General features: G+C 48.2%; 11 protein-coding genes across 11 annotated transcripts; 8 read left to right on the top strand and 3 right to left on the bottom strand.

Moving 5' to 3' along the window:
* Nucleotides 1-824: 824 nt before the first annotated feature.
* On the top strand, nt 825-2083 carry BDR25DRAFT_351394 (uncharacterized protein; the record flags this gene model as incomplete). The annotated part of the gene is made up of 7 exons (XM_033694843.1): nt 825-905; nt 935-1013; nt 1062-1267; nt 1303-1332; nt 1370-1497; nt 1589-1721; nt 1760-2083. 7 exons carry the CDS (start codon nt 825-827, stop codon nt 2081-2083), a joined length of 981 nt encoding a protein of 326 aa, XP_033551747.1.
* Nucleotides 2084-4303: 2220 nt separating this feature from the next.
* BDR25DRAFT_280537 (periplasmic binding protein-like II) lies at nt 4304-5381 on the top strand. Its single transcript, XM_033687818.1, has one exon. It carries the CDS (start codon nt 4327-4329, stop codon nt 5287-5289), a length of 963 nt encoding a protein of 320 aa, XP_033551746.1. The 5' UTR covers nt 4304-4326; the 3' UTR covers nt 5290-5381.
* Nucleotides 5382-6113: 732 nt separating this feature from the next.
* On the top strand, nt 6114-7169 carry BDR25DRAFT_311303 (uncharacterized protein; the record flags this gene model as incomplete). Its single annotated transcript, XM_033691224.1, has 1 exon — nt 6114-7169. One exon carries the CDS (start codon nt 6114-6116, stop codon nt 7167-7169), a length of 1056 nt encoding a protein of 351 aa, XP_033551745.1.
* Nucleotides 7170-8273: 1104 nt separating this feature from the next.
* Nucleotides 8274-10215, bottom strand: BDR25DRAFT_384332 (FAD-linked oxidase-like protein; the record flags this gene model as incomplete). The annotated part of the gene is made up of 4 exons (XM_033697863.1): nt 9814-10215; nt 8748-9746; nt 8498-8694; nt 8274-8434 (listed from the first exon to the last, which is right to left on the bottom strand). The coding sequence occupies exons 1-4, from the start codon at nt 10182-10184 to the stop codon at nt 8274-8276; spliced, it is 1728 nt and encodes a 575-aa protein (XP_033551744.1). The 5' UTR covers nt 10185-10215.
* Nucleotides 10216-10262: 47 nt separating this feature from the next.
* On the top strand, nt 10263-10898 carry BDR25DRAFT_351391 (uncharacterized protein; the record flags this gene model as incomplete). The annotated part of the gene is made up of 4 exons (XM_033694842.1): nt 10263-10296; nt 10332-10596; nt 10683-10782; nt 10815-10898. The coding sequence occupies 4 exons, from the start codon at nt 10263-10265 to the stop codon at nt 10896-10898; spliced, it is 483 nt and encodes a 160-aa protein (XP_033551743.1).
* Nucleotides 10899-12806: 1908 nt separating this feature from the next.
* On the bottom strand, nt 12807-14171 carry BDR25DRAFT_280536 (uncharacterized protein). Its single transcript, XM_033687817.1, has 2 exons — nt 13476-14171; nt 12807-13425 (listed from the first exon to the last, which is right to left on the bottom strand). The coding sequence occupies exons 1-2, from the start codon at nt 14052-14054 to the stop codon at nt 13267-13269; spliced, it is 738 nt and encodes a 245-aa protein (XP_033551742.1). The 5' UTR covers nt 14055-14171; the 3' UTR covers nt 12807-13266.
* Nucleotides 14172-15873: 1702 nt separating this feature from the next.
* On the top strand, nt 15874-17136 carry BDR25DRAFT_311300 (uncharacterized protein; the record flags this gene model as incomplete). The annotated part of the gene is made up of 3 exons (XM_033691223.1): nt 15874-16861; nt 16920-17011; nt 17068-17136. The coding sequence occupies 3 exons, from the start codon at nt 15874-15876 to the stop codon at nt 17134-17136; spliced, it is 1149 nt and encodes a 382-aa protein (XP_033551741.1).
* An 859-nt stretch (nt 17137-17995) lies between these two features.
* Nucleotides 17996-19590, top strand: BDR25DRAFT_201350 (MFS general substrate transporter; the record flags this gene model as incomplete). Its single annotated transcript, XM_033684391.1, has 3 exons — nt 17996-18121; nt 18179-18953; nt 19043-19590. Coding segments are annotated over 3 exons (1449 nt in total), but the record flags the coding sequence as incomplete, so codon positions are not given.
* A 1123-nt stretch (nt 19591-20713) lies between these two features.
* On the top strand, nt 20714-22634 carry BDR25DRAFT_340574 (alcohol oxidase; the record flags this gene model as incomplete). Its single annotated transcript, XM_033693516.1, has 2 exons — nt 20714-20891; nt 20947-22634. The coding sequence occupies 2 exons, from the start codon at nt 20714-20716 to the stop codon at nt 22632-22634; spliced, it is 1866 nt and encodes a 621-aa protein (XP_033551739.1).
* Nucleotides 22635-25033: 2399 nt separating this feature from the next.
* BDR25DRAFT_340573 (uncharacterized protein) lies at nt 25034-26238 on the top strand (the record flags this gene model as incomplete). Its single annotated transcript, XM_033693515.1, has 4 exons — nt 25034-25626; nt 25699-25999; nt 26099-26157; nt 26210-26238. Exons 1-4 carry the CDS (start codon nt 25107-25109, stop codon nt 26236-26238), a joined length of 909 nt encoding a protein of 302 aa, XP_033551738.1. The 5' UTR covers nt 25034-25106.
* Nucleotides 26239-26624: 386 nt separating this feature from the next.
* BDR25DRAFT_159062 (glycoside hydrolase) lies at nt 26625-27449 on the bottom strand (the record flags this gene model as incomplete). Its single annotated transcript, XM_033684009.1, has 1 exon — nt 26625-27449. A coding segment is annotated over one exon (825 nt), but the record flags the coding sequence as incomplete, so codon positions are not given.
* Between the last annotated feature and the right edge of the window lie 182 nt (nt 27450-27631).

The raw sequence follows: 27631 nt of genomic DNA, 5'->3' as shown, positions 1-27631 counted from the left end.
TTTCAGCCCCACGACGCACAGCATCGCCATCTCCGCAATCCCACTCATGCTCGTGCTTGCAAAAAGTACCAGAATCCATCCCAAGCTGTCGGGTCCAACGAGCGTCCTGCCTACTTTGTCAGACGTTTGTCAGACGGTCGCGAGATTCTCGGCCGAGTTCTCCAGTTCTTTCTGGGAGCCTTTCGGCTCCACCCAGCCTGATACAAATACTAACTCGATCCCCACCAGCTCTAGCTCTAGATATAACTGCCCTTCTCAAGCGTTACTTTCGAAACTGTCAGTGGTGAGTGCTCGGCCCGAACACTCGGGGAGATGCAGTACACGACAGGCTCCGTGGCCCGGCACCTAAAACCCCGAATCTGACGCCTCTATCACCTTGGGGTCGTATCTGCCGCCCCCTTGATAAAGGATTCGTCGTTAATATATACTTTCGGAGGAGCACGCCAATCATTATTTCTGGATCTAAACGAATCACATCCTCAGTTTGAAAGTTTGAGCACCTGTTCGTCTATCCCTCGCTTGGCCAGCGTCCTCTCTACGCGAGGCAGAATCCTCTTCTTTACCTTAGGAACTCGGTCTACTGTGTATAGTCCATCCTACATTGTCAAAAAAACTTTTCCATCTTTCTCTCTCTTCGTGTCAGCTTCAAGTTCGGTACCGCTTTTGAGAGCTTCGTGTGACTGTGACGCTTTCTCACGTCTAGAGAGGAAGATTGGTAACTCAAGAACCTGACGCTAATTCGTCTAAACTAGTATTTCTCATGTGGCTCAGAGCATAATACCTACATATCTGACTTCAGCACGATCCTTTGGGCTGTACCACCTATGAACCCCGAGATTCCCTCGAAACCAGCTTTGCCTCCTCTAGCTGCGCCTTCTCCAGCTCGTGCTTCACGTTTCACAGGCGTGGCAAAGCACGGCACACGGGCATCTAGACCACGCCCAGGGCAGTTGTAGTTCAGATACTTTATCACTTGTGTCACAACGCTTTCTTTCCTTGCCGCACCAGCCGCGGTGCCAGACTAGCTAATCTCCATGACGATGACGACCCCGAGAGGTGAGCGAAACTGGAGCTCTGGGTTTGGAGAGTGTGGGAACACGGCTTGGAGGCAGTCGGCGCAGCCACTAATACGAGAAAATTGCCCCTACTGCCGACCGATACGGCTGCAGCTTACTTAAATCCACACAATCAGGAACGCATCTACGTCAAAGGATGTCAGAGGGACGTTCGGATTGAGCTGCGTGCATACGCTTCGCCCTATGACCAAGTTTGCTTACGACTGCATCTTACCCCGCCAATGAGTATCTAAGGCACTTCACCATCACTGTAAACGTCGAGTATAAGCAACATCCCCAATGATCTGACACAGACGACCGAACCAGAGGGCAGGGCGTCCGTCAGCATGATCTGCAGGAACGGTAGCGGTGTGTTGCTCTTGCACACCGATGCTAATACCGATGCCACGGGATTGTTCATAGGGCTGCTTGAACCTTGGCAGTACTAAGAAGGCTTAGTAATATTAACTCTAGGTAACTAACTATCTCCTCAACTCTAGATACATAGGCGCTTCGCATTATTAGTTATACAGGCATTTTGCGACGAATACTTCGTTCCCTTTACAAGTCACCAGGTGTAGCGAGGTGATGATCAAGTTCAGATTAGATAAAGTCTGCACGATTCGTGTATCCAACGAGTATTCACCTTCCCATCATATCACTTTCGTGCCCTAGGCATCCAGTATCGCACACACAGGTGCCAGGTAGACATGATTTCACGTGAAATACTAGGTTGTCATAGTATGTGCCTTTCGGTGTCAAAAGTTTTCGCCTGCTCCAAAATGAAAGGAAAGGATGGTGGAAGGGTAGTGGCGTCACCTAGTGCTCTGGATTATCCCACTATCCCCATGAACCTGAGTGCTCTACCTTGGGCCTTAATATTTTCATCCTTCCTTCACACCTTTTTACCCTTGACTATTGTGAGAGATGCGACTTTCCTTAGTAACCTCTACTCTCCCTTATCGAAGCTTAATCCCGATTGTGCCCGCCACCACCACACCAAAATTCGACCTGATTCCGCTCAATAACTGCAAGTAGTTGTGTGGCCTTTCTGCAACGGCAAATGCCTTCACTTCTCACCTGCTTCATTGGGAGATTCTGTGTTCAAGTTTCACAGCAAACAGAGCCGGTGTACACCAGCCATTTCCGCACCAGTATCTGTTTGCTGAACGCTCGGCGTAGACATTTCAAATACATTCATCACCATTCTTAAATTCAATTTCGCTTCTCATTATAGCTTACAAAAACGCAAAGGTGAAAGGCTAGAATCTACGATGGCGATCGGACGATTCAAGAAGTGCTCAACGAGGCCTTAAGCTTATTTCCACCTCCCAAAAGAAACTCCGTGGTGCCCAAACGGTGGATATATACTCCTCTATTCTTCGGAGCTACATAGGTAAGAACTTTCCATGCAGCTCTGAACTCTATGACTTCGAAGCCGAGACCACAATGAAGTAGTCGCCGGGCCCACAAGGCCATAGTTGACAAGAAGGATAAAAGAAGGGCGAGATTACGCTAAGCTTAATCAACCATTCATGGTAAAGTATCAACAACATAGGGAGAAGAATGGTAGAGTGCAATTTGAAAATTCCTCTAGAATCTGGTGAGCAGATCTCAGCTAGTCATCTCTACCCTGGATACGAGTCACTGAGACCACTTCTTTACCGGTACCATTCCAGAACTCAAACTAATTACTCCAGTTTCAGGTCTTACAGGCACCCCGCATTGCCATGCTCACCCCTGTTCAATTAGCTACTCCTGACGCTATTCTCGCCTATCCACGAACTGCCGGATATTGAAAGCTTATTTGAAAGCTTATTCTTCAATCTACACATTCGCCCTGAATGCGAGAGTATTTAAAGCAAGTTTGTCTTCCATATATCACGGCCGGTTTGCGGCCCAAATGTCGATGGTGGGTACACACAGGTTTACCCTATAGACATCAGGTCTTTACAGTGCGCTAGTAATGAGGTTCGGAGTGCTGCATGCAAAAACAGCTCCATTCCACCAAAAGGTAGACATCATGCGACCAGATTCCTCAAATTGATTGCTAAAATCCAATTCACACCAATCGCAAATATCCTATTCCAGTTTCCCCACATTTCTGCAACCCCAGCTCAACATGCGGCCAGGGCTTCCAACGGGCCGTACTACGGTCCGTACAAAGTGAACCGTAACGGTCACGTGAGCAGTACGAACGTACCGAGTTTGTGAGCCGTACCGTACGTTTAATGATGCCCTAGGTACGGTACGTAGTACGGACCGTATTACCCTTTTAGGAAGTTTGTATGGCGATTTTGGAGGAGTAGGACGGCTCTGGCGAAGAGCGGCCCTGCGGGAGCGTTTAGGAGGGTTTCTAGAGCTCTAATTAGCTAAAAGTTTTGTGAGGACGCGTAAATCTCTTTCTAAGTCTTTTAATATATCCATCTGCAGTCTGTTGTCTTAAAAATGCCTATTACTAACTATTTTCTATTGCAGGGCTATCCATCCACGCGCCTCGCCGCCTTACAGGCCTCATCTAGTTAATTGGATACCTCTGTCGCCTATTTTGCGCAGTCTCGTAGACTGCAGAAGTCGAGAGCCCTCTACACTGCGTCTCCTGCCTCATCCCGCGATAGTACACTGTCTGTGGCTGAAGATCAGTTGCAGCAGTTCCTGGAGGACTGTAATTGTAACGCTGGGGTTGAGTTTGCAATTGACTGGAATAATATATAGATGTTAGACTTAAAACAGGCGTTGCCCTTAGCGCGATTAGGTTACCGCGTGAAGAACAAGACTATGTTGCGAGGCAATTGTACGCTGTTAAAAGTATGGGCTCATGGCGCGGATTTGACGCTTATAGAGGAGCAGGGCAAGGTAATCCGCCTCTGGCTCTGCTGTTGATGCCATGAGCAAGGTTCTCAGCGCGGCTGGTCGTACGGTAACTGACGATTGAGGCTATTCAACTCTAGAAGAATTGGTTACGGAACAAGGTAGTAAGCAGCGAGCTTTTAGACCTCCCTGCTCATGTTACTAGGGAGAATCAGTTATCTAATGGCTATTTAGACCTTAATCCTGCGTCTCTAGAGACCTATAATATTAGCTGTTTTGACTAGAGTACGACGTACTTTAATCGAATTGTACTACTCGTACAGATCACGTGAGCCGTAACGGTTACGATACGTACACCTACCTCTCCTCCTCCCTGCCGTACGAACGTACTCAAAATCTCACCCGTACAGGCCTCAAAAACGCCCAATCGTACAGTACTACGCCTCGTTGGAAGCGCTGCATGCGGCACCAAATTTCCCTTCTATTATTTCTCCTCCCACTCCTCCATCCCACTCTCGCCGCCATCAAAATAGCTTCAGCACTCAACGTAATTGAATACACACCCGAGAAGATCGCGAAAGAAGACTTCTTCAACGGCACCGTCAGCATTGTCAACGGCGGCGTTCCAACCCTCTTCTCCGACACTAGCGTCGACATCGCCTCGAACGCTGAAACACAGGCGCTCCGAAACTATGCAACACACAAGAACCTGCGGATCATCTATACGGAAGCTGAAGTCGCATACCGCATCGTCGGCAACAAGAAGTCCGGCATCACCACCGCGAAGGATCTCAAAGGCAAGAGAATCGGTGTCGTAAGCGGCACCAGCGCGGGCTACTTCGTGCAGAAATACATGGCGAGCGTGGGCGTCAAAGACAGTGAATATACCACCGTCTCCGGCAGCGTGTGTCTAGCGGAGCCCTGCGGCAGCGGCACTTTCCCTGCCATGCTCAAGAGTGGCCAGGTCGATGCCGTCGGGATGTGGGAACCTACCGTCGAGCTCGCAGCGCGGGAGATTGGGCTTGACAATGCGGTTTTCTTCCAAGATGCGAAAGTCTACCGTGAAATCTTCAACTTGCACACAACATCCGACAAACTTGCGAATGCGACTAAGCGCAAGGAAATCGTAGACTTCATCCGCGCTTTAGAAAAGGCCATGGCGCTGTTTCGAGACCAACCGGATAAAGTTTATAAGCGGGCGGCGGACGCTGTTAGTATGAAGGAGGATATTCTCAAGGCCGTCTGGCCGGTGCATACGTGGTCAGGTACGCTCCCGGAAGATTTGTTGAGTGTGTTAGTAAGAGAGGATTCATATGTGGCTGATGTGGATCGGAGGAGCGCGATGAGCGAGAGTATGTTGAAGGATTTGATAGATGATAGTGTATTGAAGGATGCAAGGGCAGAGGCTAAGAATACTAGTTAGAAAGGGTGGGTTGAGATGGCTGTAGCGGAGGAAGTAGCATTCTTTTAAATGGGGACACGCACGAAATGATGGGATTTGATCTACGCTCTTAGTTTGTTTGCAGAGTCGGAATAAAGAGACAGTTTCAGATGCTACGTTCTTGCAATTGTCCGATAAGATAGAGAGAAGTGACGATAGGTTACGAGGATGTTATTCAGAGCCTCGGCCTATTGGGAGGGTGTAAGAGAAGCGCGTTGCTATATCTATAATGTGTAAAACTCCCCAAAAGCGGTGAAATTATATTCGCTAGTCGATTGTCTGCTTTACTTTTTCTCTCTTGTTTATCCGCTCCGGGGGGTGAATGTTGGACACACGTGATATCCAGCTGCGCTAGGGAACCTGAGAACTTGAGGTCCGCGCACAGAATTACACTTCCACTAGCTTAATAATAACGACTTCCTTCAACTTGTAAACACTTTCATTCTCGTTTCTCACTTAGGCTCAACCTCCTACTACGCCCAGCATCTGACATGGTCACTTGCTCACTTTTCTTTTGAATAAATATTCACCTAGTATTGTAGCTGACAGCTCTTATCTCACATCACGCGTATTAATGCACCTTCACTCGTGTAAGATCAATTTTATTCAACTACCAGCCCCGTTTGTTCATAGTGGTACGTATTTTAGTCGTTTGTTTTATGGGCTCGACTGGCCACTGTGGCTGGTATCGAGGGCCATATATCGTCTAATATTCTCACTCGCTGACTTGCTTTCGATCCTCTTATAGTTCCTTTCGCCTCACAACCTTCACCTTGAACACTTGCTCGAGATCCTACTGCTTGAAGATGCCGCCTCAAAACCGGTCTCTCGATCCCCGAGAACATTATGCTCTCCATGGGCACTCCTCGTCTGACACCTCTGTCCAGAATAGGGGCCAACAGAACCCGGTGAGCAAGAGTCAGCATAAAACACAACGAAAGAAGATCAACAAAGCCTCCAAAAGTGACACGCAAGACCGTCGCTCAAGCACCACATCTTCTCATGTCTCTGCTGTAATCACACCCACGGATAAGGCGAACGGAAATGTCGTTGTTATCGACGAAGCCGTTCTGAGCAAGGCGGATGCTATCATTTCGAATGCTGCTAAGGTCATTGCCAACGCCACGAACAGTTATCTGTCGTCCACTTCGGAAGTGAAGGAACATACACACGCTATCCAAGACCATCATCAGAGCCACCCAGCCAACGGATTTCCGGTCACGGGAGCTTCTACAGCACCAGAATCGGTGCGAACGAGGCCAAACACTCCATTTGTCTCCGGCCGCAACGAAGGTCAAGGTCCCCGTAAACATCGTCCTGGGTCCACCACGCCATTTGGTTCGAATATCAACCACGCTCTCCAACCCGTTCGTTTTCAGAACCCGTTTCCAGTCGGTGGTCCACCTACCCCAACGGGGTGTGCCGCCACCCTACTCGATGCCATTCCTGCACACCAGCGGGTAGAGATCAAGCAGAAGCTTGAGACCGTGTGTGCCCAGCAGAACAAGCGGATAAAGAACATTGGGCACCAACGTTTCGAGCTCTGCGAGAGGTTCGCCACGCTCAGGAAGGGAGAGGTCGCTTGCGAACAAGAGATTCTTCACCATCAACAGGAGTTCATCCGCTTCTTCAGTTACTCGATGATTGAAGAGGATGCGGAACGCAAGCTGGCGGCCCAGAAGATGGCGTTGCAGCACGGCAGGCGCGCGAATGAGCAACAGTACAAGGAGCGGAGCTACCGAGATGAGCTGGAGCAAGTGCGTATGGACTTATGCCTGCTCGACAAGGAAGAGCTCCAGTTCTACACGGATACTCACCATGGGCTCGTCGCTGAGATCGTGAAGCTCTTGGGTACAAAGTAGATGAGGCATGTGGGTCGTGACTCTTGGGGTTGCATGGCTGGCGTTTGGCATCGGTAAACCTCTCTTTTTGAGGAGAAGAAGAGGTAATTGGGTGCACAGTCAGCTTCACCGCTATTTGATTTCTTTCATGTCCAGACTACAGCCTTGGCGGTGGCATGGAAAGTGGGTCCCGGTACACCCCTTTAAATAGACCTTCCATTCATATACGCCTACTCTTTTTTGTGCCTAGATTGTGACCCCTACAATCGGGATCAAGTTTCAAAAGCACTGCGGTGCGTAGTCACGTATCGCCTAAAGGTTGTTCCTACCTCAGCTACTTTATAGTAGAGTGGCAAAAGGCACATAGGGCATTGGGTTGAGCTACCTGTTTCGCAAGAAGTGCCTTGCTTGGTCTGGTCAAGTCATCATAGGTACCCGTGCTATGTGCAAAACATAAACTCCTCGACACCCTTCTTCTCCCAACATTATTGACAGGAATTGATTCTCGCGCGACAGCGCCGGACGTTTATATCCATAGGCCTCTATCCTAGGGTCAAACTAAATCTATCAAGGGTTGGAAAGCTCCACATATGTTTTTCCCTGCCCCGGGATTCCTCGAGTGTCTTGGCGTACGGCTTCGATGCTAAGTTATACAATTGTTCACTTGGGATGCTTTTGTTAACAGGTCACGCCTGGCATCGGTGAATACGAGTAGATCTTGTTGATGGGTGACATGTTCGGCCCCTTTGATATCAGGCAAAAAGTCATCAAACTTCCGGTTCGACACTGGGTCATCAAGGTGAGAGGCAGAAGTGATGAGATGCAATTGAGGAAGCAAAGTGAGGGTTGTATTGCGCTAATACAAAGTCTCCGAGCAGTTATCTTGCAAGATACAATGTCAATCATAACGGTAGCTAAAAAGATATCTATTCCAGGTAGGCTTGTTTCCAGACGACATGCAAACAAGAGCAGAAGGAGATTAGGGGGTATAAACGTACTCATACCTCGCTCGGGCGGGTTTGGCGATGCTCAAATTCCAGTAACCATATGTACTAAACAAATTAGTAGATTATTTTCCATTTAGCGTGGCTGAAACATATCAGTTCTTACCAGATAAGAAACTTTTCAGAGATGCGCCTTTAGTTTCTCGTTCTCGCGAAAGCGGCGCGGCCAAATGCCCTGCTTTCCTGGGGAGAGAATGCCGTTCGGATCGAGAGCGTCCTTGATCTTCTCAACAAAGCGCCTATATGCGTAGTCGTTGAAGTCATAGAGGGATGCTACAAGATCTAGAGGAACATTCAGCAAAGGGTTTCATAATCTGAGGAAGAGAAAATGAGATGAAGACTTACCCATGGTATTGACATGGCTCCTATACTTGCTAAACCCGCGTTTCTTGCCCTCTGCAAATAAGCTGTGAAATATCGTCTCTACAGCCTGGCGATGTTCTTTGTTGGTCTTGTCAAATGTCATCATATTAACGAAAATGACGTGGCGTTCGTGCATGAAGAAGTCGCAAAAGAGGTCAAAGGATTCCGCTTCACATATTCTGTAGATGTATTATTAAATTCTAGTTCAAAATAATTGAAATGAGGAACGTACTTTTTCGCAGTCCGAACCCATTCTAGCACAGTCTTCCCACTCGATGGAATGATTGGGCTATAATCGTAGTGAGCCCCAATGCCGCCACCATCCTTCGGTAGCCTGAACTTCACCATTGGCAGACTCCAGAGACTGGGAACGCCCACGAAAAATCCGCCGTGAGGCTCAGGTATAGATTCTGCGTCTAGAATCTCACCATCTGCAGCTGAGAACATTTGCCCTCTCAATCGACCCTTCGGGGCCTTCTGTCCTACGATTTTTTTCAGCTCGTCGAAGTGAGCTTGGATCACGTCGCGTTGGCCATAAAGCCCGAATTTGGCGTTCCAGTAACCGATGTCAAGTTGTTTCTGAAGCTCCTTGAGTCGCCATTGGGGAATGGGTCCGGATTCTGGCCACAACTCTTCGCGCTTTCCCATCATACCAAGCCATTCCACAAGGTTGGATACATACACAGTATTGGGCAGAAGTCCATCGCGTCGCAACGGCCCAAAGACATCAACAATCGTCTCCACATCATCGAAATCGGGCATGTCGAACGAGCAAGAGAGGAAGGCTTGTGGGGCGGGAGTGAGCCATATACCTAGTTTAGTCACTATACCGAGGTTCGATTGTAGAAAAAGCCCTTCGATGCTAGGACCGAAGGTAAACTTCGAGAGATGCGAAGACGGAGAGCCAGACACGGCAAATTGCCCTGTTCGGACCAATTCCCCACTCGCCAGCATGGCTTCCAATCCGCAGATATGCTGATGATGTGTCGCCGTGGGAGTAAAGCCTGTACCTCGATCGACTGTATTACCAACTACAGAGCCCCAGCCTAGAGAGGGGACAGAAGGCCAGACTTTCAGTTTGTGTTTCACGCAATACTCGTACAGTTCGGTGAATGTCACTCCGGGTTCAACGACGGCATATGAGTAATCGCCGTTGACTTCGAGTATCCTGTTCATTCGGTGCAAGTCGAGGGCTATTGAACCGTTGACGCGAGGAGCTGGACCTCCGTAGCTATGACAAGTTCAATTACGGTCTATAAAAGCACACAAGTACGAGGAATGGACAAAGGCGAGCTTACCCGAGGTTTTTGCCTCTAGAGAAGGTCCACACAGGAATACTATACTCGTTGGAAATCTCCAATACTTTTCGCAACTCCTCAACAGTCTTCGGTCGTACTGCAGCACTCGGCATTCTGCGCTTTCCTTCGGATTCCCATAGCTCGTATGGGTCGATGTACTCGGAGAGCGCATTCCCTTTCAGCACTTGCTCGTGGCCAACGGCAGCCATGTACCGAAGAATAGCAGCATCGAAGGCATATTGCGTCACCCCAGGAGGTAAGACGGGCTTAAGGGGAGTGGTAATTGAATTTTTAAAGAGGTTTAGATGTGTCGATTGGTACTCTTCATTCGTGTACGCGGCCGAATGCGCAATGACAGGAAGACCCATCATGAGTGCGTGATACTGTGCACGATTGGGCCCGCTGTGAAGTTTATTTTATGCGGTCTGGAACGCGTGGGTGTCGCGCACATGGGTGGTTTGGCTCCCCCACAATGCGGAGACGGTTGACCCCACATCCCCAACGGACCACCCCTTCAGGAACTGCCTGCTCTCCTGAGCTCAACGTGTTGCTCACTACTGGAGCGGTCTGGCCCATCTGTATGAATACTCATCGGCTCATGGCCACGACTAGCGCAAAGGGAGAGATAGCAAGAGAAGGAGTACGGTATCAAGACAGCAAGTGGGGTCCGTCGGAAAGGCTCAAAAGCGACCTGAGAGTAGAACTGGAGGCTCATTCATTGCGAGAGCAATTTCCTTCCGCTGTCCAATCAACTTTCACCAAACTGAACATCTGTTCTCATTGGTTTAGTTCTTAAAACCTGAAAGATTTCAATGATTATACTTCAATCTGTTCTCTCTGGATCGTCTTTACTTTGCCCTGCCCTGCAGGAACCCTTCAATCCCACGCATATCATTCTCATTTAAAAGTCTTTTGATAAGCTTATCCACATACAACACATCTGAAAACACCAAGCGAGAAGACATTGTTGTCTACCTCTATGTTCTTTCGGTTGAGGAAAGGACTTCCCACCGTCCATTATGGTTCAGAATTTCAATGCTCTAGGCTTGAAGCCATCTCAGGCCAGTTTTTATGGGGCACACTAAGGTTATACGGTTGTTCAACTTGTGTTGCCAAGGAAACCCGCTCTAGCTTTCACTCCACATAGTAAATCCCCTCCGACATCACTTTCTAAACTCCAAAGTTCCCACGTTCTTCAATAGGATTCAAGTGGATTGCCTCGAGTGCGACAATCTAGCTATCTTCCTATTCCTCCTTCTTCCCACTGTGCCATTGAAACCGAAGAAACTGGTTCGATTGTAGTGCTCAGAAAGAAAGCCCTTCTCAATACCCAAAAATCGCTCATATCCCATTCTCGGATGCAATCGGAAATTTCTCTCCTTCTGAGAGGCCTCTCGTTTACTAATATATTTTTGGCCAAAACTACAATCAACGGTGCTATACAAGCTTGATATCACGGCTTGCTGGCATTTGTGATGGGACCTTACCGTGACCCTACGAAACTGAGTTGCACTCTCCCATAAATATGCTGCGGTAGCGAGGCAATCCGTGAGTAGAAATTCATTCTGTAGCATAAAAAACAAAAGGCTATATTTACCGCCAATTGAATCTGTTCCAAGCTGTGAATAGGGAAGTTATATCACTGAATATCCCAAGAAATAGTTTATATAAGGCTACAGTAGCCCAGATGTATCCCTCGTCAACACAAACGCCATACATGCTTCATTAAAGCGTAATTTCGCCTCGAACCTAACAGAATGCCATATAGGCTTCCTATCGCTATACTTGAGATGCCTGCGTTAATGAAAGACGACACCCTCCTCCGCTTGCAATGTTCCCCTTGTCCCAACGAATTCAAGACTGCTCAGAGCGAGCTAGTTTCCGTGAAATTCTGCGACTTCGACGGTTTCGAGGATTATATGCAAGCTTTCAAATATAGCGGCCAACTTCGACATCAACGAACCTGTTGCCTTCTCTAGTGCAGTGACGAGATGATGAAACGGATAAGACATGGTGGGCGGTCAAGCTGAGTCCGCAATGTCGAGCTAAGTAAGCGTTTTATCTTCCATTGAGGGTTTAATATGCTGAATTAATCAAGAAACTGCACTTCTACCCCTGCGCAAACACTCTTCTTCTAACAAACCCCCTAACCTACGACTCGCCCTACTGTCTTTGCATAGCCTGCGGAGTAATTTCCGAGGTTTCCAAGGCACTCATCAGAACAAAGATGAGATCAAAAAGGCAGAGGTATATCGAATTCTATCCATTGAAGGACTTAATACGAGCGTTATAGAATAATGACTGACAAGTGTCTTAAAATCAGAGTACATTTGGACGGAAGCCTATCGCAAAAGGTTCCGCGAGGGGTAAGTTGCCGCGGCCTCGCACAAGGGCTGCTCCATCTAAGGCTCCCGTCATGTCGTGTCCCTCATGTCGAGCAGCATCTGTGTCGAGTAGGACAACGGGCAATGGTTGAAACTGGATAACATAGTGCTTCATTACACAGGATGTCATTGACGGGTTCATATCGGCAAGGGCTCGTAGAAGAGGAAGGTGCTCAAGCAGAAGTCGCTGATTGGACCAGTCTGCTGACTCGCTTGGATGCACTTCGACAGTTGTAGGACATAGGCCAAGAGAGGCAACAACTTATGTAACAACTTGAATCATTGAATGTTGTAGAGGGGAACCTCATGTGCATACCTGCACAAATGGAATCCTCAGATCGCCCAAGAGGAACTATCCAAACGCTGCCACTTCCTATGCCTTCGAAGGAACCCAGAAAGCCAAAGTCGCCTAAATCGAATAGAAGTCTAATTTCTGAAAAGTATGCCTTGCGCCCCCGAGTTTCAGTCTCAGCGCCTACATCTCTGTCAATTGCGGCAAAGGCTCCGCCAACTGTGGCGAGGGCTCCTTCTAATATTTTGACACAAGTTCCGCTGGAGAACAAGACCCAGTCATCGCTCGCTAGTTTTGACTCGACTCCGCTTTATGTTGGCGGAGGATTGGAATGACGCATCTCCAGTCGATCTCAAGGGAGTGGTTTCAGGACCAGTTGTAGTGATCTCATTTCTTGTGGATCCTAAATCTCCATAGCACCACACAATGAGGCGGATTCCGACGAACTAAGCTGAGTCCTCCGCAGGGTCCTAGAAAGCAGCGATAGCGCGGCCTTGGGCTCTCGCTACTATGGCGAGAGGCTATGGTGTGCAACATACAGTGGCGCAAAAGAAGTGGTATTTCTAGACTACGGACTGTTGGTAAACGGCACTAATGAGGGCAGCACTAATTTCATAGCGAAGGGATGTGGCAGATGATTGGGGGTAATATAGTTTTATTGAGTCCACGGGACGGCACGAAAGTTATACGAGAAGTGGTATCGGCGGACTCGAGGTATTCGTGATAATGGTATATAGTGTATCTCTTTTCGTGCCGATGTACAGAGACATCTCCACTCTACATTGGGATGAAGTCCTTTGACTGTGTCATCGCTGGCACTCTCTTCTTGCCGAGGAGCCAGGACAATCCACCCTTTAATTGAACTTGCCAGAGGGCAAGGCATAATAGAAGGATAGAAACGATAGTCAGGGGGATTGCCATATATCTAGCGATAGTCTATGATTGAATATTAGTTCTGCCCCTAAAGAAGACTACAAATAACATACCATGTCGTCGCACGCCTTTCCGGCCCATGAGCCTTCGTACTGAGGATAAAGCTTGTTCATCATGCAAGCCCAGGACTCCTTCGAATACACCTTGCCCTGCGCATCATACTGCCCGTTGTCAAGTCTTGGAACCTCGTCCGTCGACTTCGCCTGCGGGTATTGCGAGGAGACGATGAATATGTACACCAAACAAGCAAATTGGCCGACAAGATTTGCAAGTCCGGTGCCCAACAAGGACCAGCCCCAGATCTTCAGATAGAGGTCTCGGCTGCTGCCGCGGAATCGCCACAGTGCTAAAGTCGTAATGGCAGTCGCACCAATTGCAATGTAAGCGCCGGCAAGATTTGCGTCATTGGGGCCGGTGAGAAGACCAATCTTAACGGTTTTAGTGCCACTCGGGCCAGCGTCAATGGTTTTCGTCCCGAGAACGATATTTGGCATTTTCGGGTTCTGGAGTACGATAGTGACGATTGCGAATGGCATCCCCAGGAGTAGAGTTATTGCAACAAGCACGATTGTAGAGAGCCCGCGCTTTGGAGACGCAGGCCGGTTAGGAAGAGGGACTTGTGAGGAGTCCATTTCGTGAGGAAGGGAACGCGGCTTGAAAAATTGGAGTGAGAGACTTTGGGGTATTGATAACTATAGAAGTGCACAGAAATTTAAAATATCATTAAAGAAGAAAATCAGGCTTTGAAGAATGGGATGATGGACTGTGAGATTCTGAATACTTATGGGGATGGTCGGGTGTGTACATCGGAGTGGGCTTGGCATGGTAGGGGCGCAGCGTCGGACTTTGAGCAGGGGTCTGCACAGCTTGTGAGAGATTGGTGAGAGAAGACCGACAGGATGACATGAGATTAGACAGACGACTAAAATTGACACACGCTAACAAGCGCCGACTGGCGACGACTCGATCGGAGAATTAGATCTGCAATGTTCGTGTCGCTCACAATTGCCGGCTTCTGGGCACTTCCCCCATCCCTCTCCTCAGCTTTGCACAGCTTCAGATGGCGTACAAGCCAACTATCTACCGTAATATTCGGGTTGCTAAGAATATGACGCCATGCTGATCATGTTTCTCTTGCTGCCTCCACTGTGCACAAGTTTTGCCTCTGACTTCGATCTGTTGGAAAACCACCATACTGAATTTGGTTGGCTGTGAAGCTTGCTCGATCCCATAGAACTAATTCTAACTGGCAGGACGCAGGGCATCGCCTCAACGCACTCTTTCTCACACTCCAGCAATATCCTACTCACTTTTTTTTCGTTCACTGCGAAATAACTCGTAAGGTGAAGTATGACTGAAATGTGCTGTACTTGACTTTGGGCGTATGTCAATGTAGCCAATCCTCATCGGTCGCGAGTTCTTGGGGTTGAGGCCGACTTCCTCGACTTCGAGCTGCAACCCTATTCAGGATCAGTATACCCTCTCAAATCAGACTTAGCAAATTCCCGCCATCTAGAAATCGCGCAATGATGGTGTGGAGTAACGGACGGGTCTCGGAAACAAATCAGCACAATGCTGATTCTTTCACGTAGTCACTCTCAACTAGATGCCTTGTTTGAAGGTTCTCGCCAGTCCTTGTCTTCGCTATCCACAAATTTTGCTATATCCATTGTTGCATTTCCGTTCGTTAAGTGGAAGTGATAATTGGCATGATCATTTTAATTATATCCCATTAGGACTTCTGTGCGTCGCTCATCTTGTCTCACAGGCCGTCTCCCACAATTTGCCTCGCTATATGATATTAGGAAAATCTGCCTTCTGAAATACTGAATATCGCAACAAGCTCCCCATTCCAGTTCTTGGATTTCAACACAATGTACTCACAATGCTACAGACGGCATCCTACAGTCTGGAACGCCTAGAATGTCCCCGGACAATTTTCTCCATGGCCCTGTCCAAGTTTTGGGCAGCATGGAGAAACTTGAAAGGGCTGGATTTCGGACTGTGAGATTGAGGCCTAGGCCCGTGGTAAGGATTTTCGTTGGAGAGGTCCGTTTTGTTTTTTTCCTTTCGATTAATGCTGGTTGTTCCTCACCATGGCTAGATTTTAAGGTTCGATTAAGGTTTCAAGCCCTTCCCTCAAACATCCCCATGTCTCAAGCGGCAATCCGAAGTACTAGACAAAGTTACCTCGCAACTGGGGCTTGATTTCTACTGACCCCAAACGACGATCGACTATAATGTCGCTCGCGACTCGTGTCGGAAGTGCCTAGTGCCGGTACGTTCTTCACAATTCCATCGCGTACTCTATCATCCGTCTTTTACTGTGGGCGATAGTGAGAAGTTACGATGAGCAATTGTAAATCTCGGTATCTCTTGTCTCTAAACTTTTCCACTTATAATTTGTTCTACTTCTCTATCAAAACGGCCGTCCGGTTTTCTTTATCCTAAATGACTCCAATGGCGTCCATTCGCTTTCGCAGACGCCCGCCGCCCGCAGTTGGCATACGACAAATTGACGGCTCTCCAGATACCTCTAGTCCTCAGGGTGCCCCAGGTCCTCCAAATATTCCAGGCCCTCCAGATCCTCCAGGTCCTCCAGATCCCCCAAGTGTACCTGAACCTGCCGCGGAAGGGCCTGGCCCTCCAGATCTACCCCAATTACCTACTCCAGCTGCACCATTAGCGCCAGAAGGTATACCAGGACCTCTACCAAACCCAATTATACCAGATCTACCTTCACTTGCTCCTCTAGGGCTGCCTCCACCTGCTCCTCCAGGGCCACCTATAATTTCTGCTTTGACTCCCCCATCTGCTGCTCCGAGTCCTCAATCTGCGTCTCCAAATCCTCCATCTGCGCCTCCAAGTCCTCCATCTGCTGCTCCGAGTCCTCCATCTGCACTTCCGCGCCCTCCTACGCTTCCAAACCTTCCATCTACATTTCCGAGCCCCCAATCTGCGCCTCCAAAACCGCTACCACCTCCGAGTCCTCCACCTGCACTTCCAGGCCCACCTCCACCTCTGTCTCTATCTTCACAGGCTCTAGCCTCAACTCCTAGCCCCTTGTCGGGTATTACAACCACGACGGGGAGAGACCAAACAGCCCCAGCCTTCTCTTTCCAAAATTCCGACTACACCACATCGTTCGTCACCATCACACTTTCGTCGAAACTTAAAGGGGAGGGAACTCCTGAAACTCTGACCACATCGTCTGAAAGTACAATTATAGTATTTTCAACTCCCACCGCCGATACCAGTTATGCTATTCCGCCCGGGATCACAAGCCAGATCATGGGGACAGGCGCGGCAATAAGCCCGACGGCAATGATTACAACCACAAATAATGTCCCGGGCAAGCCGACTGCTATAGCAATGAACTCGGAAAATAATCGTGGCACACCAATAGCATCGACACTTCTCATATCTTTAGGTGTTATTGGTAAGTCTCCAAGACCTACTTAATCTAGTGCTTCGGCTGCCTGGCTAAAATTATTCAGCTGCGGTATCAGTTATTGTCGGAACTGCAGTGATATTTGTGATGAAGAGAAAGAGGAAGCAAAGAAGACTGAAAGAACAGGCTTTTGAGAAGGTGAGTTCCATCCTTGCTTCACCGCCTAGTTTACTAGCGAAGCTCATCCACTACAGAATGCGGCAGGAGGTGAGGTAGGCGGATTTAGATTCATTAGAGATACTGAACCCATATTACATTTTTGAGAGGCTATAAATATATCTATTGAATCTACTCCTATGAATAAAATAAAAATGTCCCTAAAAGAATTTTTATTTTCCTACCACGCTGATCAATTCTCGACATGGAGGTGAATCATGTCCATATGTCGAAAAATCAAATTTGCTGCACGTGCGGAGGAGTGACAGATGTGACAGGAGCTGGAGGTTCGCGAAACGTTGGAAACTTGAACTGTTTCGGCCACGGTTTTACGCCCCCGACGATCCCGCTTGCGGGAATGCGTTCAGCTGAAGCCCGGTCCAATGGGAGGTTTCAAATGTGCGCTGATTGATCCACTTATCTGTCATAGATGTTACCACTTAAGTTTTTTTGTAAGGCACTTCCCAGCACGATGCCTTCTACGTCCACCCGCGTCTTGTATGCATCAATGCCGGAGACATACTCACTCCAGCGACTCTAATTAAATCGCCTATCTTTCTAGAGATGTCTCTCTACGAAGAATCCCTTCGAGCAAATTCTTGGGCCGATTTCTCCCGCAGTCTCTCCCGACGCTTCACCACACTTGAAGGATGGCGTGAAATTGGCACCGGAGTGTATGCCATGAGCTCGAACATCCTCTTTTTCTCTATTAAAAACCAATTTGATCCCGAAAAGTACCAGGACGATCGGACATCTTGGACCCGAGCGAGCAGGGTCAATGTCACTAGCTTTTATTCATGGCCGGATAAGAGGAAGACAGTGGAGAGCACATCTGGAAAAGTGATCCAATCTTTCCACACAGTAAACCTACAAAGGCCACCGCTTGGGGCAATCCGGACTATAAGCCTCCAAGGGCCCTCGATTTTGGAAGAGGGCGAAGGATCGGAGGCACGGAATCCACCGCCTGAGAAACAATATCACATATTCTCACAAAAGAAGAAATGGTTCGTGGTGGCAATGGTTGGAGCTACAGGGACTTTGTCAGTTCTAACACCATATATCTATCTCCCCTTGCTTGTTACCATTGCGAAGGTATGTTTTCAACCATGTATGCATCGCTCCAATTTTTTACTGAACATTTTCATGTAGGAGTTCAACCTTGGGCTCGGCTCCGTGGCTCTTACGATCAGCTTATACTTTATCTTCCAAGGCATATTTGCAATGTTTTGGGATGCAATATCTGATACGTTTGGGAGAAGGCCAACTTACATCTACTCAATATTTACCTTCCTCGCCACGAATATCATACTCAGCTTCTCACCAAACTTTGCAATCCTCCTTGTTTTCCGTGGGATCCAAGCTGCCGGTATTGCTTCAGTTGTGTCCATGGGCAACGGCGTCATTCTAGATATGACGCCTTTGCCGGAAGCGGACAACTTTTTCAAGGCCTACCAAGGCGTTCGCAATGCCAGCATGGTTTTTGGACCCCTTTTGGGCGGCGCCTTATCCAACTCTCTCGGGTTTCGATCAATTTTCGTCCTACTACTTGTCCTTTCCTCCACGATCTTCGTTCTGCTTCTTCTATCTCTCCCTGAGACCCTTCGTAGCGTTGCGGGAAACGGTTCGGTTGACCTTCATGGCATCCACGAGCCTCTACTCTCAAAGTTTAACCGTTGGAAAGGGAATGTCAACACCCCGCCTTGTGTAGATGAGGGGGAGGAGGATTGCGTTCGGCCGAAGGTTTCAGTCAGAATGTTCCTGGAGCCGCTGTTGCTACTGAACGAGAAAGATATCCTCCTGAGTTTGCTATTTGCAGGTGTCACCTACGCAGCTTGGGGTATGGTATTGGTGAGCACCGCGGGGTTGTTCAACAGTGTCTTTGGCTTGAATGACCTTTTCCTTGGCCTTGCATTTATTCCAAACGGTATGTGTTCTTCCTCTTTGTACCCCCAACATACCCAATCCCCACATACCCAATTTCCACCTATCGCAACTAGCTAATGGTACTTCTAGGCTTGGGCGCAATGGTCGGTTCAGCAGTGATGGGAAATGTATTAGAGCGCGACTTCCTCGAAGCTTGCTCAAAACATAGAGCAGTCCACTCATTACCACCTACTTTTACCCTCTCCCGGAGTTCGCTTCCAGCCGACTTTCCTCTCGAGCGCTCGCGCCTCGCGCGACTCCCCTGGGTCACGATGCTATTTATTCTAAGCATATGCTTTTATGGCTTTTCGCTCGCATCTCCTTCCTTAACGAAACGACAGGGATGGATTGTCCTGCCCTTATTGCTTCAATTTCTCATTGCCGTCTCGACGACTTCAGTCTGTGCAATCCATCAAACGTTGGTGTCAGATCTATGCCCTCGACAGGGTGCTTCAAGTGCAGCAGTGAACAATCTTATGAGATGTTCCTTCGCTGCTGTTGGTGTGGCCCTTATACAAAAGATAATTAAGGGAGCGGGTGTGGGTCCCGCATTTGTGGCTTTGGGGTTTGTCATAATAATATTAATGCCTTTACCTGTATTGCAGTGGTACTTTGGATCAGAGTGGAGAAGAGCAAGGGAGGCACGGAGGGCAGTAACGTTCGAGGGAGAGAAGAATGGAAAAGCAAGCTGGGAAGGGGTTCCATAAAGCTGAACTTTTAAGGTTCTTGTTTGAATGCGCAAAAATTCGCCTTACATATTTACGCAGCTTTTTTTTTACTTCACTACAAGGGCGCGCTGAGGGACGATTTGCCAAGGAAGCAACCCAGAGCTAGAACGTGGAGTGCTGTCAGGCGCCATATTCCCCCCATGCTAGCCCCTAGCAGCTCCTAATTCCTTTCTGCCGGCAAACCGATACGAGGGAACTCTCCCATAAGTTATTTCATTAACCTTGAATCAGTTTAGCGGTCTCTAGTGCAGTGCTCTACACTCCCGAAATCAGCAACTTCCACCCCCGGCTCGTCCCAAATCTGCCAAGTAAGCATATATCCCCTTTAGGATGGGTCAAATGACGTCGTGTTTCCAATCTACGTGTACGTACTCTCCTCTTTATCTTTCACGCCCATTCCTTGCTTCCACAGCTTCTGTCGCATAAGCTCCTTCAACGGTTTTCGTTATGTCATGAAAAGGCTTTACAAAGCTGCTGTAGTTTTTAGGTCCATCTGCCCTATCGACGACAGGATCATATTAAACGCATCTGCGCTTGCTGCAGAATGTTCCGCTTCATATCGGTAGGGCGATTATATAAATTGCCCAGCCTTTTCCCCGGTACGCCCCATGCATGCACATGTTTAGCCAACCAGCCCTGTCGCAATACCTAGTAACTATCCATCTCTCGTAAGCTCAAGCTTGCATCTCACATGCTGTTTGCTGCCAAATCATGAGAATCGCAAGCTTTTCGTCTGCTCCCGAGATCGGCTACTCCTGCCTGCTAGCCTGAACCTAGTAAAGACTGTCCCTCATTACTATCTCTTGACAACAATATCCTTCCCGTAACCCTTCAATAACGCAACGGTGATCTCGTTTGTTTCATGCACCTAAAGGTTCCAAGATGCGGGGATAAGTACGGCTAAAGAGATTCAAGGCTACCCTTGATCATTGAGTCCCTTGAAAATGTCGATAGGGTCGACTTGGTTCCCCACGGCTCGTGTCCATCTCTTGCTCATTCGCAGTCGTGGCCTTCTGCCTAGTCGTTTCTGAGTATGGCTCATATTTCTTCCGCCATTGTTCTTACCTTCTTGACAATTGGTACCATTAGCGGTCCAGTTTCTCAGGGCACGGGTTTCGCGGCAGCGATCGAGCAAACGTACGACTATGTAATTGTTGGGGGAGGTCTTACAGGTCTAGTAGTTGCGAACCGGCTGTCCGAGGATAAGACAAGTACCTTTTATGCCTTCTATTCTGTCGTTGAACCTGGCTAACTGTGTCCTCGTAGAGTCGGTCATTGTGGTCGAGAATGGTTATATCGATGATTCGCCAGCCACAAGCATCCCCTATATGGCGGGCTTCGTCAACACAGAAGCCATGTATCCAATTACAAGCGCTGCTGAACCACATCTTAACAATCTTACATTTCCGGTCCGAGTCGGTAATGTGGTAGGTGGTGGATCTGTCGTGAACGGAATGATGTTCGATCGAGGTTCAAATGCAGATTACGACGCATGGAAAGACCTTGGGAATGAGGATTGGGGATGGGAGGGGTTGGAACCGTACTTCAAGAAAAGCACCCACTTCACCCCACCCTCAGAATCTTCGTGCAGAGAATTCGGAATTACCTACAATGTGAGCGCATATGGAAGCGGCCCCCTGCAGGTCTCGATACCAAGCTTTCAATACCCCGACTATGCGCCAATTTTCAAGTCATGGCGCGCTGAAAACATCTCCATGCCAACCGAAGCATTTTTGAACCCACTTGGGGCTTTCTGGGCCCCTAATACCGTTGATAACACAACCGCTACCCGCTCTCATGCGCGCAAGGCGTACTACGATCCTGTTCAGTCCAGGACGAACCTCAAGCTCCTTTCCGGTACTCATATTGATGAAATACTTTTCGACGACAAGAATACAGAGAAGATTATCGCAAGCGGTGTAAAGATTACATCTCGCATCGATGGTTCAACCACAAAATTATATGCCTCTAAGGAGGTCATTCTTGCAGCGGGCGGCATTTTTACTCCTCACTTACTAATGGTATCTGGAATTGGCCCTAGAGACATATTAGCAGCTGCCAACGTTACGGTTAAGAAGGATATGCCCGCAGTTGGATCCAACTTCCAAGATCACGTTCCCGCCTACATGTCCTTCAACTTATCAAACCGCGCCTTTCCCAATCCAGACTCTGTTGCCAGCAACGCTTCGTTCAACGCGTCAGCTGCAGTGCAGTATGAGGAGAGTCGCTCCGGCCCATGGTCTGTCGGTCGCGGCAATGCCCTCGCCTTTCTCACATTCAAGCAATTCTCCTCTAACTACCAGCTCATCACTTCTCAGATCCCCCGACAAAAAGCTATACAGTTTCTTCCAGAGCAGTACTCAAAATCTAGGGCATTGCTAGCAGGCTTTGAGAAACAGCGCGAGATTCTTATGAAAGAGTATCTTGGTGATGATGCCGCGGTCGGCGAATTCGGCATCCAGCCTTCAGGACGTGCCACTGCTTCGATACAGAAGCCCCTATCTCGCGGGACACTCAAATTGAACACCACACATCCCCAAGCATTTCCTATCGTTCAATGGAACGCGCTTCAGAACCCGATTGACAAAGCAGTGCTGGGCGAAGCCGTTCGTTGGAACCGGAAACACTGGGCTCGCAAAGAGCTTTCGCAATACAGCCCGGTAGAAACTGCTCCGGGTGTCCAGTACCAGTCTGATGATGAAATCGTGGAGGGGTGTCTCAAGACAAATGCGTTACAGCCAAGCTTTTCACATCCCAGTGGAAGCTGCCCAATGATGCCTGAAGAACTCGGGGGTTGTGTCAGTGGGAGTCTCCTTGTATATGGTATTCAAAAGCTGTCTATCGTGGATGCTAGCATCATACCAATGATCCCAGCTGCTCACCTTCAGGCTACTATGTATGCCGTTGCTGAAAAAGCGGCTGATATTATCAAAGGGAGAAGTAAAGAGCCTTAGTAGATGCATCAATGTAACAAGTACACTTCGGTACTGAATTGCTCATTCCTAGGCAGAAAAGGACTTTAGAACATGGTGATGCGGGTTGTGATGCCTTCACTCATGTAAGGTCAACGAAATGCAAGTCAAAGTGAATTTATTGACTACGCTCTTCCCACTGACTAGTTTTCCAGCAAGCGGAGTCCCGGTTCGGTTTAAGGCGGCTCATTGACGTATCCATGGGTGGCGGAAAAAGAGGCTAATTAAGCTCCGCAAAAGATAAGCTTACACCATCGTGATGCTTGTTTCTTGCTACCATGCCCACACCACCACTGTCTGTGTACTGTGTGGTAAGAGGATGACGTACCCGTACACGTCACAGTCTAGTAAATTGTGCTCGGAAAAGGAAGTAACGGCGCTAATTTAGCGCTAACACTTGAGGAGGTCTGAAATGCCGACCGCCTTCTTCGCTCATCCGCAAAGCCAAGCACGAAAGCTTTATGTTTCTATACACCCAACGTCTATCATACAGAGGATCGAGCCGACTGGCCAGCAAATCTCCTCAATTTTCTCAATGTATCCCATCCACTTCGCTTCAAAGCAACCCCAATCAATATTAGAAGGACCCACTGATAGGGAGCAGTGCCGCTATCAGATTGTTGATCCGGGATTTCGCCCTCGAGGGGCAGCACCAAATAGGACTCCCTGAATACGAGTAGCGCTTTTAAACACTACCCACCAAACTATCGCACTAATACGTATAACAAAATGAATGACGACCCACAAATTCAGGATACCCCCAATCTCCCCCCCATTTTACTTTGAGTTTTCTAATTCAACTTAGCCTGCCATCTGAGCACCTCAATAGGAGGTGGCCATTCTGAGTCTCCTGAACAGTTGCCTGCTTCCCACACTCTCCCAAGCCTTTTAAAAGGTCGATTGCACAAGAATTTGTGGCTCCGCCATAGTATGCAACGTAGCAAGCCACGGCAGATGGAGAAAAGGCTGATCCTGAGTACACATTGGGAAAAGAGACAACACTGCATAAAGGCGAACAGAATCCCACAAGCTTAGCTAGAAAAAAAACTAGCAATCTGCTTGGTTGTCGAAACCATTGATCTCAGCTCTCTCTCGGCGTGCTAGGCGCATTTACCGTCGGCATGATAGCCGGTGTCTTGTTAGCTGTCAGCCTGAGATTAGTGGCAATCTACACAAAACTCTGTCGTCGGCCAAGTCAAGATACGTTGCCCTTGTATAGTCCCTTACTCCGAAATTTTGAAAACGCCCTGGAATCTGTGCTCTAGTTTGGATCCCTGTCTCGATAATTGTCCTATTATTCTTGCACTGCCGCTAGTTTACGCCTGTTTTCCAACTTCGGATACATCGACTTTGAGTCCAGTATTGCCGCAATCCTCACCACTATCATCGCAGCCGGTATTCAAGCTAGCGATGCACCCGAGGTACTTTCGGCCGTTGAGATGATTTGTATAGTCTCTAGAGGGAATTACCTACTCTAGCTTCTTATCCACCACCAAAATAATATTCGCTTGCCTGTTCGCTGTCCGTCAATTCAGTGTTCCGTGTCCGAAATGCACACACCTAGCAATTACGTGAAATTCGTCCAGTTTGCTCACCAAGGGTTTCACATTCAACTTTCTGGCACCCTTCTGGTTCCAGCTGATTAAAGGAGGGAAGTGGTATGATGGCTGGAAGAGCATTTCTTTTTCCGTCGTAAACGCAATTGTCGTTTGTATTGGTCTCGTGGTTTTTGGGTGTGGCGGGTATGTGAGCGTCCAGGATATCATCAATCAGTATAATGAAGGCGCTGTTCGGGGGTCTTTTACCTGCTCATCGAGCGCGTACTCATAACCGGAAACATACTTTTTTTAGCATCTTCTCAGTACTTAGCCTTCTATCGAACTGAAAGTGCGATTCTTCCCTATCGAAGTTTACTATATACTTCTCAGTATCTTGTTAAGTTCTCTTCTAAGTAAATCTACGTATACTTCACTTCAGAGGAAATTTCGTCTATTGTATTTAGAATAGGATGTCTCCGCCAAGCACTGCTCTCCTCGGTGTTGCGATCTTCTCGTCTCAGCTGGTTTGTGGCTTCCTTGGCTGGCGCTTCAGTAGCCTGAGGTTAGGCGATCATCCCAACGATCAAAAAGTCCCAACTGGTTTAACATTCAAAATTGATTCTCAGCCTTGTGCTACTCACCTGACGTTTTCCTTGAGGTCGTGAGACCATGTCCTAACGTGGCTGGAGTGAAGATGAACTTGATATGATCATGGTCAGAAGCATTTCCGGATTTTTCCTCTAGCCTCGCCATGTTCGATCATATAATGCGGTCAATCCCTGGACGCTACTAGAATACCTTTAATCGAAGCCTACTCTCCTCAACGTTAACCTTCTCACATGACCAACTTTGACCTGATACGCAGCGCCTTCAACTTACCAGTCTTCAGTCAAATCCCGGACCCCAACTTGACATCATGGCCGATAGCTGGGACAGTTATAACTATACCGTCGCCAGCCAAAGCTCCCCCCAGCTTCCGGACACATGGAAGATCGCACCCCTGGACGTCCTCAACGGTGACATCGACGCAATAGCAAAGTGTCCAAAGACATCTACAACCTTCATCGCCTTTGCCATCTCCAACGTCATCGTCACCGTTGTCGGCATTCTTCTAGGTTGTCGGCCTATAATTCACAAACTGTCCTGCCATGTCCTTGGAAAACGGGGAAAGCAGAACACGATTCTGTATAACTGGATATTTCCGCTCGCACTGCATGTCGGCGCCAATGCCCTTGTTGGAGTGGTCATTCACAATACCCCAGGATATGAGAATGTTAAAGTCCAGGATGCGATGATGATTTACTTCGTTCGGCCGCGGATCTCGGTGCTCGCATTGGCGACTATGAGTTGTTTCTTCATGTCCCGCGAGGATTATCCGTGGATGTATGCCCTTCTAGCTAATACGATTGCGGAGTTTATTCTCCAGGTTATTGCAGGTATGAACTTGCGCTGCTTCACCGTGCCTAGATCGAGTTGTCGCTAATGCGTTGTCCTGCTCATGCAAACAGACATATGGGTTATCTACACAGGCATCAATCGCTGGAACACAACAGCCCTCGGCATTGCGGCCGCAATGTGCATATCCACAGGTCTTTTTTTCATCGTGGCTCTGCTCATCGTCATCGCATCGCGGCCGTACGACTCAACTGGTGGACAAGTCTTTCACATAGACTATGCCGCCGGCTTTAAGGTCTCGAATTCATTTGGGAATAGGTTTTGCAATTGGTTCGCTATGATGATGTTTGGAGTCCCGTCATATCTTATAAGCTGGGGGTTTTTCACCAGCTTGATTACTACAGCGAAGACCGAGTAAGCTGTGATCTTTCATTTGAGGAATTAGAGTGTACGGAACGGCTTCTTCGGATTCGGATTTCGAAGTACGTGAGAGCTGACATGTATATTCTGTAGATGGTGTCCGCCCAAGCTTGCCGCTCAAGTTGCGATATGGGTGTTGTTTCCTCTTCTCGGTACGCCGTCATTTAGATCATTTAATGTGTGGTTGCCTAAACTTGTGAGTAGGGACTATATTCGGTGTCGCAGTCTGTTAAATCATGGTATCATGAAAAACTAGAGGCGATGCTGGTTGACGAATGTAATAACTTTTCCGCGTGCAGCAAACGCCTAGCAAGTTTCCGAAATTTGCTGCAATAATTTATACTCGAAGAAGACATAATGGTAACGAGTCAAGCTAGTTTTCACATATGTTGTGGTAGTAATTAACACAAAAATGGTGGCTCAGGAATGAGGTTTTCATGCACGAACAACCAATCTAGAGTAATCTTGACTTCATCGGTCATGTAATACAGCATCCTTGGGCCTCATCGTACACGACGTATTAACGCAACATACTCCCACTTGTCTATCATACTAGAGTGCATCATCCTTTAAAAGCCAACCCCTGTACCTTCCTCGGAGCATTAACTGTACCATTCCCACTCCGCACCTCCAAGAACTCTGCCATTCTCTCACTCCACTCCCACGGTCTCGTTTGCCCCCCAGGACTACTATCAAAATACTCCCACCCCGCCACCCCCTTAAAATCTTCATATTTTTTGGTCAACTCCCCCAACATCTTCCCCACCATCTCCAACCCCACAAAACCCCCCGCATTCGCCTTATTCGTCGTCATCCCCACAACCACCTTCTCAGGCTTAAAACCAAACTCCACTATCCTGTCATAGTCCCGAGTGTCACCCACCCAGCCAAATGTATTGTAGAACTGTGCGTGATACCACGCAATCTCGTTCCCGCGCTTGGCTTCCAGAATCGTGTAGTTGAAGCCGCTAAGATTGCGACCACCATTTAGCGCCTCCGCAACAGGGGACATGGTAATCAAAAAGCCAGACCCGAAGTCCCTGCGCAGGCGATCGATGAGGCGGATTACGTCTGGCAGTGAAATTGCGGTGGGATCCTCGACGTCGATGTCGATGCCATCGAAATTATGTGTTTTGAGACCGTCGTGGAGAAATGCGTAGTTGCGCTCAAAGAACGACTGATTGCCGGATAGCGTGTGGAAGTTTCCAAGCAGCATGGCAGAGATTTTGATGTTATGCTTTCTAAGTTGGGAGGTGTCGGACCAGAGACGGTCGAAGGCTGGCGAGTCGATGGAGTCGGAGTTGAGGAAGAGACCGGTTATATTGAGGTCGAGGGTTGCGACAATGACGTTTGTCACGACGGGTGGCGATGAGCTGTTGATTAAGGGGAGGAGCGAGACGTGCTTGTCTTCAGTGTTGTTGATGGCGCTGTGGTAGTAGATGATTCGTTTATCTGAGGAATTGTAGTTGCATTGTGCAATGCAGGAGAAGAATGAAATGAAGATTGTGAAGCATAGAAAACTAGGAAACTTCGAGGAATACATTATACTTAAAGCTTACCTTGGTTAAGAGTGACTTATTTAAGGGGATTCTTCTTTACTTATATATCTTGTCTGCCTCTACCTCC

The sequence above is a fragment of the Lindgomyces ingoldianus genome, assembly GCF_010093535.1.
Source record: "Lindgomyces ingoldianus strain ATCC 200398 unplaced genomic scaffold BDR25scaffold_6, whole genome shotgun sequence".
Taxonomy (NCBI): Eukaryota; Fungi; Ascomycota; class Dothideomycetes; order Pleosporales; family Lindgomycetaceae; genus Lindgomyces; species Lindgomyces ingoldianus.
Note: the sequence above shows the minus strand (reverse complement) of the source record. Positions and strands in the feature narration are given on the sequence as shown.

Coding starts and splice junctions, on each gene's coding strand:
- BDR25DRAFT_280537 (XM_033687818.1), top strand. CDS start 4,327: ATGCGGCACCAAATTTCCCTTCTATTATTTCTCCTCCCACTCCTCCAT.
- BDR25DRAFT_280536 (XM_033687817.1), bottom strand. CDS start 14,054: ATGGACTCCTCACAAGTCCCTCTTCCTAACCGGCCTGCGTCTCCAAAG. Junction 13,426..13,475: donor GAAAGGCGTGCGACGACATG/GTATGTTATTTG, acceptor ATTCAATCATAG/ACTATCGCTAGATATATGGC.